Consider the following 13,142-nt stretch of genomic DNA (forward strand, 5'->3'; position numbering starts at 1 on the left):
AAATACATGCGAGAGAAATTCTGGGCAGAAGTGTAGTTTCTTCTTTTATTTATACTCCATTCCTAGACACAGACAAAAGAACTTTCCTCCATTTTATTGTTTCTTTAAACAAATCATGTAATGACCCACACCTTCGGTTTGGTCTTACTTGTCAGCGATAAACTTCATGCGTTTCGTTCTCGATTCCTTGTTTTTGCCTTTTCTACTTGTACTCAAGAAATAAAATTGGTGCTCCGTGCGCGGGAATCGATCTGTGGATTACAAGATGTTCAGACCACCTTGCTACCGCATACTCTACCAGGGAGGATGGCCAGAGTAGCTTGATTTCTTTGTTCAAAAGACGTACGCACATTACTCTGGCTTCGTTACCTGGTAATGTGTGCGAATTTACACAACTAAATCCGTCTTAAAATTTTACAGGTGATTTCGCCCATAAGTTATTAGTAGCTTCAATTATACATGCAAAGTTGATAAAGCATTAAAGGAATAACACAAATTATAAATAGTGATCAAACTTGCAACTCTCGTCACAAGAAGGATTCTATTCAATGTGTCATCTCACCTTTCTATCTAACAAAAACCCCGAGTTCGATTCCCGGCAAGAGTTTATGTGGTTCGGGTTCAAGGTTAATCAGTAAGTCCCATCTCATATAGCCCTTCTGCTGAAAGGGACGTTGAACTCAAAATCAACTCAACCTATCTAGAAGAAGGGCGAAACAAAATTCATTACTGCTACCAGCTAACAAATACTCGATATCTTGTTCTCATAAAATAAACATTCTATCTATCAAGTCATAAATGTAATAATATTATTACCTACATATGCAAACCTAAAAAGAATCTGATATAATTTATATCTCTTCTGTTCCTATCAATAGCTTTGATTATATGTCTTTTTTCTTCTTTTGTCATGCTTGTAATAATAATAGTAATAATAATAATAATAATAATAATAATAATAATAATAATAATAATAATAATAATAATAATAATAATAATAATAATAAATAGACACTGTTTTCCTCAGAAACTTGGTACTTTAAAGTCTACAGTGTAGAGTTATGCTGACGACAACACACTCGTTTATGCATGTTTTCCGCGGGATAGTATCTTGTCCCTTGTTCCTATGAAACTAAAATACTATACATTACCCCATATCATTTCGCCAGTAGCTTCCTATTTGCTGATTAGTTAAAACGGTATTCCTAGGCATCGTGGCGAAATATTTATTTCCTTTTTAATGCATTGTGCGAACAACAAAAAGTGCACGTAATAAAAACGAAACAAGGAAAAATACAATGCGATATAAATTACTTGGAATCTTTCGAGAAATCACTCAATGTAGGGCTTTGATTGCAAACACGTTTTCATGGTGCAATGGGTAACACCATGGGCTTAAGTTCACGTGGTTATCAGATCGATTTCCCCTGAAGACATACATTTCATTTTCTTGACAACAATAGAAGCTTTTTAAAATTACCCAGTCATCCGAGAAAATTAAATTATGTAGAAACACAATATTTCACTTTTGTATTCACATTTTCGCGAACAAATATGATAATTTCTTTCAGTTCAAGCCGTAGACAATAAGTTAGTGAATAATGATTTTCGGTCTTTTTATAAATAATGTCGAGTGTTTGACAGAAAATACTATCGTGTTGGATTCCCTTTAAGAGTCAATTAAAATTTATTTTAACTAGAATTTATCCTCATTAATCATCCAACTCTTTTAGCCTAAATGACTTAAACGTTGAGAAAAGTATATGAAAAAATGTAGAAGACTATGCATACAAAAGCCAGGTGCCAGTGTTTTTTAAGCTATTGACAAAATAATAAGGACAGGAAAGAAAATCTCTTAAGAACTTAATCTGAACAATGTTTTAGCTTTCATGCTTAATTTGCTATTAGCGTGACACATTAAATTAAATGTAATATATATATTACACACAAAAGTCGCTACTTGACTGTTGATAACATGAAAAATGATAGGTATTATAAAACATTAAACATAATACCTCCGACCGTGTTTAGAACGTTCGGTATTAAGTGGAGGATAGGGTAATTTGTATAAGCTTTGCTGAATAGTTAAGAATCATGACATCGAGGTTGTATCTTGTCATCATTGCAAAACGGATGAAGCACTTGAATTATTCTTCTTAAGATATTGTTTTTAGCATTTCGTCCAGTCGGCTTCCTATAATTCATTAACGCGTATGTCAAAAGAGGAAGAGATAAACATAAACACGTTATTTTCAAATAACTGAGCACATTTTCCGTTGTTCTTAAAAATCCGCTCTTGAGGGTGAAAGGGGACAAACTGTAAATACGTGGTCAATATGTAAAAGTGACATCTTGATTGTCCGATAATCACGGGTAATCGAATGAGCTTTTTGAAATGAATATTTTAATTCATTTAGTACTTGGAAGAAAGTGATTTGCTGACGTCTACTGGAAACTTGAGAAAACTTCACATTAATATTTTACTCGTAGTTGAAAATGGCTACTTTGTTGGTTAAAGGAAAAACAGAAAATGGCTCAAACAGGAATCAAACCCAGGACTGTTTGCACGTAGGACGTGGATCTTTCTATCTCTGCCACGCCGACATTGATATCTTTACGCTTTGGATCATACATGCGTCAAGAATCTTTAAAACGGATTTTCGCCACTATTTCTGGCTATTGCGCCTCTCTACAGTATTACGCCCCCCCCGTTGGCCCGAATGACTCATCCTCACTCTCTTTTATGACCGGGATTTTTTAAATTCGTTCCCTTTTACGGCTAAGATGAGTGCTCTGGTACCTCGATTCTGATTGGTTGAGAGAGGTCACGTGACGTTAGGCCCCGCCTACGCGGGACATTCAAATTTTCAGGTCACGTGGTATGACGTCATGAGTCAACCCGTGGGGAAATCCCTCATTCTTTTTTATGACCAAGATTTTTGAAATTTGTTCCCTTTTACGGGTAAGATGAGTACTTTGATACCTCATTCTGATTGATTGACAGCTGTCATGTGATCTTAGACCCTGGGATATTTGAAAATTCGTTCCCTTTTACGGGTAAGATGAATGCTTTGGTACCACGATGCTGATTAGTTGATAGAGGTCACGTGATCTTAAGCCCTGAGACTTTTGAAATTTGTTCCCTTTTTACGGGTAAGATGAGTGCTTTGGTACCTCGATTCTGATTGGCTGATAGAGGTCACGTGATCTTAGATCCTAGGATTTTTGAAAATCGTTCCCTTTTACGGATATTTTCTCCGATGAGTACTTTGGTACCACGATACTGACTTATAGAGGTCACATGATTTCAGACCCACCACACGGTGAACAGACTACATGGTATAACGTGGAAAAATCCCTCACTCATTTGTTTCCGTTTACAGGTAAGATGAGTGCTTTGGTACCTCGATTTTGATTGGTGGATAGAAGTTACATGATCTTAGCTCCCAGCCAATGAGGAAAATTCAATTTTTGTTTAGGTTACGTGATATGACGTCATGAGACCAGTCGATCCATCCTAGACCGGGATTCTAGAATTTTGTTCCCTTTTTATGGTTATCCTTTTTGGTACCTTAAAGTTCTCATGGAGGGTTCAACCCTCTGCTTAAATAACCTTTTTTTGTATCATGATATTGTACTGAAGTTTACATTAAATATTATCGTTCTCTTTGACAGATAAGGTGATTACCAGCTTTCTTACCTTGATGGAGAGACAGGTCGCCTTATATGTTTACGTATGGAGATCCTGTCCTTGAATTAGTAGCCTATGTCTCTGAAAGGAACAATGGTGAAAGAGGGGTCCATCCTTGTCGCTTGTAGATTTCGTATAGCACATTGTTGTAAGTTTCAGTGATTTTTTAACGCTCAGTAAGCGCTTCATTAATGGAAACAGTGTTGCCAGATTTTTCTTACCGAAACTGCTCCGATTCTTTTCGAAACGGTTCAGCAGAATGCAAGAAATTTTAAACTAAAATTTTTTCGAACAAAAATTTCAAAACTAAAAAAATTTGTAACTAAAAATTTTCGAACAAAAAATTGAAACAAAAAAGTTTCAAACAAAAAAATTGAAACTAAAAAAATTCAAAAAAATTTCGAGCTAAAAAAATTGAAACAAAATTTTGTCTAACTAAAACATTTTTAAAAAACAAAAGTTTCGAACTAAAGATGTAAATCACATCTAAAAATTTTCAAATCAAACTTTTTATCGAACTAAACTTTTAAAATTTTCGAACTAGAAATTTAAACTAAGTTTTAGAAAACTAAGTTTTAGAAAAATCATAAGAAATGTTTCTCCAGGAATCGAACTCAGGGCTTTCAAACCAAAGATGTGTATGCTAACAGCTTAAATGAGATCAGATTTAATCATGCTTGGTAGGTTTCGAACCACGGTCGTGAAAACGATACTCGTATACTTTAAGAAAATAAATCTGACAGTGTAACGCTTTCGCTCGTGGATTAAAATAATATGCTAATAGACTTCTTTGTGTGTTCACATAGAACTACATATGATTGAAATGGAAGCGTCAGCGAATGTTGTATCGTATTACTTTAGTTTTACTACGAACGTGTCAGCATGATTCATGAAAAAAGCAAACATTGATATTTTCTTAAGGAATATGAGGAAAATGAAATGTTGTCACAATTTACGACAGGTAGTGACATGATCCTGACAGCATTTGGGATGAGGTCATGATCGGAATTGCTATACTAAATGTTGTAACTATTGAGAAACATGGATGACGTCACGATCGATTGTTACACATCGTTTTAGTTCGTGATTCATGACAAAAGCAGCGTTTTGATTGGATCGTTTAGATGTCATTTTATAAATTTCCTCGTTTCTGATTGGTTGATGATGACATCGTTTTCACAGCGACATAAATAAAAATCTAAATTTCATTTTTCAAATCCTACACCGCTCTCAACTGTCAAGTGAGAAGGTCTTTTTTTTAAAGTGTCTTCATTTCACCGACTTTTTGTTCATTGAATTTGAGGTAAGTTCAGTGAGATTTTATTTTTCACACAAGATTCGAAAATCATTTTTACTTCATATTTGTGGGCGGATCACTAATACACTGTTTTACTTTTAGTACGAAATATTTAGGCTATGTGGAATTAGTGGAATGGGAAAGTGGGAGTACCCCGAATAAACTAGAGAGATAAAATCAGGAACCCACACACATTAAAACTAAGCACGAGAAATGATATGGTTTGCTTATGTTGGTTTAACGTAACTTCAGCTAAATGTTGAATCTGAGCACCCGTCGGGAATTGAACCATGGCCAGAGATGTGTGCGCTTGGTTTTGAAAAGAATGCATTACATAATTTCTAAAACTGAGCCTGAAAGTAATATTGCTCGATACCTTTGAAACCATTGTTTTAGTTTAACGTCCCTTCAGCTTAACGTGATATTCGAGCAACCAACCGAGATTGAACCAGGGCCAGAGGTGTGTACGTCAACTATTTAGCTTCGTTTTGAAAAGAATGTATGATAACGCATGAGAATATTAAATTTTTAAAAAAGGGCTTGACAGCGCCCCGACGTGGAAAGCAAACCCACCAAGGATTGAACCAGGGCCTTTCACGTTAAAAGCATGTACGCTAACCGCTTAGCCACAATGAAATAAAAAAAGATTGCATGAATATGTGGTTAAAAGTTTGCGCTATACAGATTTGGTTTTGACAATTACGTATGCGTAACGTTAATGTTTGATGAATCTCTTCAACTTGCAAACGCATCATTTTAAAGGTCGTTGTGAGTGGAAAAATATTTACGCGTACTTTGTCAGATCTCAGCACTGATGAAACAATCATTCATTCATTCTTTTTATCACTATAGAATCGTAGGTCAGTTAAATGCTGATGTAATGGTCTCGAGTTTGATTTCCAGTATGACAGCAATAAAACACTCATTTCACTAACATAATTATTTTTTAAAAACTTTGATTTCTAGTACGCGTATTTTAATAATGTGATTCTAAACACTACCGCCAGGAAATCAAACTCAGAACCTTTACATGAATTGCTTAGTTAAGAATTTATCATAAACGTTATTATTTCCTATTTATCAGGTGACTAAGATTTTTCTTTCTTCTTTTCTTTTGTAGTAAATTCAGGCTGGTCAATTCCTTTTTTTCATTACATATTTGTTTTACCGTAATTGTACCTTTTTGTTTGTTTTCTCCTTTTTTAACCATGGCCGAATCGGGTTTTACTGTTCGTAATGAAATCACTCGTTTTAATAGACGATTTAACATTTAAGGTAGAATGCTCGAAATTCAATTTAACGCACTACCCGCAGGAACCGATATTATCCAATACGTGCATAACAGTTTCCAAGCAATGCTAGACCATTTATTAGCCAATGTCGACGATGAGATGATGGTTGGTTTATCGATAATATCACCACGCAACACCAATAAGACATTTTGGGTGAGTTTTCGCCAAGCCCGAAACCTGGCCCAGGAAACAATGTGGGCCTCGTTTGAAAGAGTTTTACAAAGTAACAAGACATTTCTCCTGTACGAGCCATTCACCGTGCATTTTCATCGTGTGGGTATTCCACGTGGCTATGGCGGTTTGCCGCAAGGAGTACTGGAGAACGAAGAATTGTTACGTAGCAAGCGAGGGATTTACGCGTACAAAATCAAGATTCAAGTTGTTTGGCATACGCCCTTGTTATTGCTATTGTCCTGAAGGCATACAAGAATGTAGATGTGCAACGTTATAAGCAGTATCAACTCCAGTCGAAATATGTTGTGGGCAAAGAAGTCGATTCGTTATGTGCAAATGCAGGAGTGAATTTGGATCATGGTGCCAGTTTAAATTAAATTCGACAATTCCAGTCATACCTGAAAGAATATAAAATTACAGTCTATAGCTGTTTTACAGGCCGTGGCATCATGACGAGGGGCCCAACGACGAAAATCGCACTCCCATAAATTTGATTTGTTTGGCTGGCCATTTTAAGATCATCCAATCCTTAACTGCTTGTTTTGCAACAAGTTCTACTGTGAGGCTTGCCATAAAATGTATAGTAAACGTAATAAACATGTGAAAAATTGCCTGTAACGTGTTCCAAATGATTAAAGAGACCTCTATGTGACAAGAATCAAACGCTGATATTGTGCAACGACTGCAATCATCAATTTTACGGCGAAAAATGTTTTAATAATCATCGTAATATTGTATATCATCACGGGGAATCTGTATGTAAAATAGTGAAGCAATGTACTAAATGCTACAGAGTTTATTCTTTTGTACGAAGTGGAGAACGCATTCATGATTATAATGAGATCTTTTGTCATGTTTGTAAGAAGATTGTTCCAGGATCGCATCAATGTTTCATGCCTTGTTGATTTTCTACGATATAGAATCTATGCAGGACAAAAATATTGGCGATAATATGTATGTACACATTCCGAATTGGTTGCACAACAAGTATGTTATGCATGTGTTCAAAACGATAATATCCAGCAGTCTTGTAGTACGTGTGGTCAGCACCAGCATATTTTCCAAGGAGAGGATCCAGTTTATGATTTTCTCCAGTACTTGCGGCAACGTCGTCCTAATATAAATAGGATTTTCTGTCTCGCTCACAATTCGAAGGGCTACGATGGACATTTTATTCTAAAGGCTATGGTAGAACAATGTCAATATAGACCTGACGTCATATAAAATGGGACGAAGATACTGAGTTTAACCTTGAATAATCTGACGTTCGTTGACTCTTTGAACTTCCTGCCTATGGCATTAAGTAAATTGTTAAAAGCGTTCAATTTACCTGCAACCAAAGGCTACTTCCCGCATTACTTCAACACCAAAGAAAATCATTCGTATATTGCCCACTTCCAGAAACGAAGTATTATGGTGCAAATGAAATGGCCGTCGAAGAGAGGAACAAGTTTATGAAGTGGTACAACGACCATCGTAATGACACGTTTAATTTCCAGAAAGAAATTTTCAACTATTGTATTCAGGATGTCAATGTACTGCGACAAGCATGCGTTTCGTTTATAACGTCCTTTGAAGCAGAAAGCAAAGTGAATCCCTTCTTGGAGAAGATCACGATTGCAAGTGCTTCCAATTTAGTATTCCGCCGGAATTTTCACAAGCCCAACACCATTGGAATTCTACCGGCACATGGCTATCGATGGAGAAATACCCAATCGATCGCTGCAATGCAATGGCTCGCCTACATTGAAAAAACCGTAGGAAAACAAATCTTACATGTGGCCCGACAAAAAGAAGTGTTTATTGCGGGATTCCATGTAGATGGTTACTACCAAGATAGTGAGACGTTAGAGGAGCATGTCTATGAAAATGCCGGCTGTTTTTATCACGGGTGTAAAGTGTGTATTACTACAGGCCGTAATCAGCCCATCTACGGCAATCCAGAAAACACCATGGAATTCCATTATGAACGAACGGAAAGAAAAAATGCAAGACTGCGTGAATTGGGGTACATTGTACATGAAATGTGGGAGTGCGAATTTAAACAGTTCTTGAAACAAAATCCAGCAATGACGACGTATCTCAAGAATCATCCGTACATGAACCGCAGACCCTTAAATCCAAGAGATAGCTTTTTTGGACAAAGGACAAATTGTGTGAAATTGTATCACCAAGTCGACGAAACAGCAGGAGAAAAAATAAAATATTTCAATATTGTTTCGCTTTATGCATACATAAATAAGTGTGCTAAATACCCTGTAGGACATCCTAAAATTTATCTACAGGGTGATGAAAATATACCACCAATAAATAAAGTCAATGGTCTGATCAAATTGACGATATTGCCAAGTCGTCATATTTATCATGGTCTCCTGCCTTATCGTTGTAACAAGAAACTACTGTTTCCACTGTGTGCTGCTTGTGCCGAAGAAATGAACCCAGACCCTACAGCAACGTATACGCACAACGATCAGGAGCGATGCCTCAGTGGAACATGGGTATCATATGAAATACAGAAGGCAATAGAATTAGGATATCAACCAGTGGAAATCTTTAAAAATTGGGATTATGACATTGAACAATATGATCCCATCACGAAAACATGCGACTTGTTCATGGAATATATCAATATGTTTTTGAAATCGAAAATGGAAGCTTCTGGCTCGCCCAGTTCTTGTGTCACCGAAGAAGTCAAATCAAAATTTATACAAACCGTCCTGTAGCGTGAAGGTATTGCATTGGATCCTACCAAAATTGAAAATAATCCTGCACGAAGAAGTTTATCTAAGCTTTGTGTTAACGCTCTATGGGGAAAGCTTTCGCAACGTTCAAACTTTGACCAGACCACAATTATTGATCGGCCGGAAGAATTTTATGAAAAACTCTCTTCCTCCGACATTAAACTCCATCAAATTGTACCCATCAATGATACGATATTGTATGCGTTCTGGGAGTACAATGAACATGTGCCTGTTCAAAACCGAAGCACCAATGTCGTGTTAGGTGCATTTACAACATGTCAGGCACGTCTGGAACTGTACAAGTACCTGGAAATGTTGCATAAACGTGTTTTATATTTCGACACGGATTCTGTGATTTTTACAGAAAAGCCCGGAGAGCCAACCATTGAACCTTCAACGTACTTGGGATGCTTATTGGATGAGATGGATTCTTGTGGACAACGAGCATACATCAAGACATTTGTCAGTGGAGGACCGAAAAATTACAGCTTAGAAATATACAATCCAGACACCAACGTCACCAGCTACGTATGTAAAATTAGAGGATTTACATTAAACTACAATGCAGGACAGCAATTAAATTTCACACGCTAAAAGAAATGATTACAAATCAATGCCGTGGACAAGTCACCATTACCATCCCCCATAAAATATGCAGGACTAAAGACCATACCATTGTCACACGAAAAGAAGAATAATGTACAGCATCCAGTACACAAAACGTCAATTTAAAGAACTCAATTCTTATGATAGGGTTCCGTACGGGTACGTTAAAAAACGGAACTTGGAACTGGGAAAAGAAGAAGATGAAGAAAAACTGTAAACACCCATTGAGAGCGCCATTTCTTTTTTCATTTTCCTTTTTTTTCTCCTTGACCACAAAGCAGCAACACCAAAAAGAAAAAACGCAGTACCCAGAAGAGATCATAAACCACCAACACCACCATCAGTGGAAGAAATGCTGTCATCTCGTACCCGAGGAGGAAGATGAGCCTAAACAGATGCACCTTTTACGAGTAAGTTTTCTTTCTCTCTTATCAGTATTGACTCGTTTATATTGTTTCAGGAAAAAAAAAAGAAATTCATAAAGTAATCCGTTGTTTCTTCTTTTTCTTTACAGGATACGTCTACAACATTCGAAGATGATGACACGTCCAAAATATTCATTAACTAGATCCTGTATTTATTATGTTAATAAAATTGTATGAGAAGAGCACATACATTTCGTTAAAATACAAGCTGAAAGAATATGTTTTATTATTTCTTGAAACCCTGAAAACTTGTTTTCAAATAATGATAATCTTGAAAATTTAACTTGGAAAATATATCCAAGATTTGGATTAAATGATTAGCTTGAAAATATTTTGTTCGAAAAATTAATTAAAGAATGTTTAGTGTCCAAAATTTGGTTTTTAATTTACTTCAAAAAAATTGATTTGAAAATTTTCAAATGTGGTTTACATATTTAGTTCGAAACTTGTTTTTAAAAATTGGTTCGAAATTTTTTTTTAGTTCGAAATTTTTTTGATTTGAAAATTTAGTTCGAAAGTTTTGTTTAAAATTTTTTGTTCGAAAAATTTGTTAAAATTTTTAAGTTCGAAATTTTTTTGAAATTTTATGTTTCAAAATTTTTGTTTGAAAATTTTTTGTTTGAACATTTTTGTTTAAAATTTTTTTAGTTACAAGTTTTTTTAGTTCGAAGAAATTTTAGTTTAAAATTTCTTGCACTCTGCGGAACCGTTTGGAAAAGAATCGGAGCAGTTTTGTGTATGAAAAATCTGGCAACACTCTTTCCATTAATGAAGCGCTTACTGAGCGTTAAAAAAATCTACAAGCGACAAGGTTGCCCCCCTCTTTCACCATTGTTTAAAAAGGTAAGAAAGCTGGTAATCATCTTATCTGTCAAAGAGAACGATAATATTTAAGGTAAACTTCAGTACAATATCATGATACCAAAAAAGGCTTATTTAAGGAGGGGGTTGAACCCTCCATGAGATCTTTAAGGTATCAAAAAAGGATAACCATAAAACGGAAACAAAATTCTAAAATCCCGGTCTGTGATGGCTCGCCTGATCTCATGACGTCATATCACGTAACCTAAAAAAATGAATTTCTCGCATGAATTGGTGGTAAGATCATGCGACTTCTACCAGCGCCCCCGAATCAAAAATTGAGGTACCAAAACACTCATCTTACGCATAAAAATGAAACGAATTTCAAAAAATCAAAGTGAGGGATTTCCCCCACGTTATACCACGTAATCTTTTCATCGTGTGGTGGGTCTAAAATCACGTGACCTCTCTCCACCAATGAACCGCGAGGTACCAAAGCACTAATCAAAGGGGGTACCTGAATTTCAAAAATCCCAGGGTCTAAGATCACGTGACCCCTACCAGCCAATCAGAATCAGGTATCAAAGCACTCATCTTACCCGTAAAAAGGAACGAATTTTAAAAAAATTCCATAGCCTAAGATCACCTGACCTCTATCAACCAATCAGCATCATGGTACCAAAGCATTCATTTTATCCATAAAAGGGAACGAATTTCAAATATCCCAGGGTCTAAGATCACGTGACATATATCTCAACCAATGGGAATTAAGTATCAAACCACTCATCTTACCCGTAAAAGGGAACACATTACAAAAATCCCTGGTGAGGGATTTCCCCAAGGGGTGACCCGTGACGTCATACCACGTGACCTGGAAATTTGAATTTCCCGCGTGGGCGGGGCCTAAAGTCACGTGACCTCTCTCAACCAATCAGAATCGAGGTACCAAAGCACTCATCTTAGCCGTAAAAGGGAACGAATTTAAAAAATCCCGGTCATGAAAGAGAGTGAGGATGAGTCATTCGGGCCAACGTCGGCCCCTACTACTTCTACTTTGTAATATTAACACATTTAATGTGCATTACTACCTCGAGAAGGATGGCCTCGAATTATGTTTTTTTTTTTACCAAAGTCGACCTTCTCCTTGTTAGTTAAATCTCTCCGGGCATTCCTCACGTTAGTTTCATACAATACATTTTCTAAGCGAGGAAAGGAGTATTAAAATATGAAGAAAGAGAGTTTTTGACGAATCTGTTACCATCGGTGGAAGAAACTCGGCATTTAAACTCCTTCTTACAAATCTGTGACCATGTTGTGCATCATTTTCGGAAATCCGAACTGCAGCAAAGAAAGCAAGGGAACTACTACTATATCTCAATTTTCCATTTTGTGTTCATAAACTGGCAAAAGTAAGTAAGCATTTTACAAGTTTAAAATAAATCTAGAATATATTTAGCAGTTTGATTCACTTGTATGTTTTTCATTTCACTTTAATTGAAACACTATTCTATTCGGGAAGAGGTTTGAATATTTCGCAAATAACATTTCCATAAAGTTATTCTCGTTGGAAGAATCTGAATTTCAACTAGTTTGTGTCTTACCTTTAAAGATTCCTCCAGCCCATATTTTTAAACGAATTTCGTATTCATTTTTTATTTTTAGAATATATTTACATTTCTTTTGAACCCGTATTAGGAATCTAGACGTCATCGTAAGCCTGTCTTCAACATTGGAGGGAGGAGGGGTAAGACCGATCACATAATCTTTTCTAAGCGATGTTCAAAATATAGATGAAGTTGAAAAACAATGCTGTCAACAATGCTGAAAAACAATTCAAGGGAGCAGAATTATCTTCAATATTGGGAGGCAGACAGACTTGATACTTATTCTGGGGGACCTTAATTTCATCTCATTTTCATTTGTGGCAACCGGATAAAAAGCATCACTTTTCTGCCCCAAAACACATTTCAAATCGGATTATAGGGGACAGTTCCCCTCATTTCCAAGATTGGAGGGAACATGTACCTTTCATGCCGCAGGATTTGCTCCAGTGAACCTAGATGAACACTTTTAGGAAGCTAATTATCAAGTTTAATAATGGGTCACATCAGTTCA

General features: G+C 36.2%; 1 protein-coding gene across 1 annotated transcript; it reads left to right on the plus strand.

Annotated features, from left to right (window-relative positions):
- The first annotated feature begins 1,075 nt into the window (after positions 1-1,075).
- LOC145680805 (uncharacterized) lies at positions 1,076-10,466 on the plus strand. The gene is made up of 2 exons (XM_081751870.1): positions 1,076-10,211; positions 10,316-10,466. The coding sequence occupies exon 1, from the start codon at positions 7,882-7,884 to the stop codon at positions 9,175-9,177; it is 1,296 nt and encodes a 431-aa protein (XP_081607996.1). The 5' UTR covers positions 1,076-7,881; the 3' UTR covers positions 9,178-10,211; positions 10,316-10,466.
- The last annotated feature ends 2,676 nt before the right edge of the window (positions 10,467-13,142 follow it).

Source organism: Thermobia domestica, chromosome 3 (genome assembly GCF_964235325.1).
Source record: "Thermobia domestica chromosome 3, izTheDome1.hap1.1, whole genome shotgun sequence".
In the NCBI taxonomy this organism is placed as follows: Eukaryota; Metazoa; Arthropoda; class Insecta; order Zygentoma; family Lepismatidae; genus Thermobia; species Thermobia domestica.

What these genes read in the sequence shown, in the direction of transcription:
- LOC145680805 (XM_081751870.1), top strand. Translation starts at nt 7,882, where the DNA reads ATGGCCGTCGAAGAGAGGAACAAGTTTATGAAGTGGTACAACGACCAT.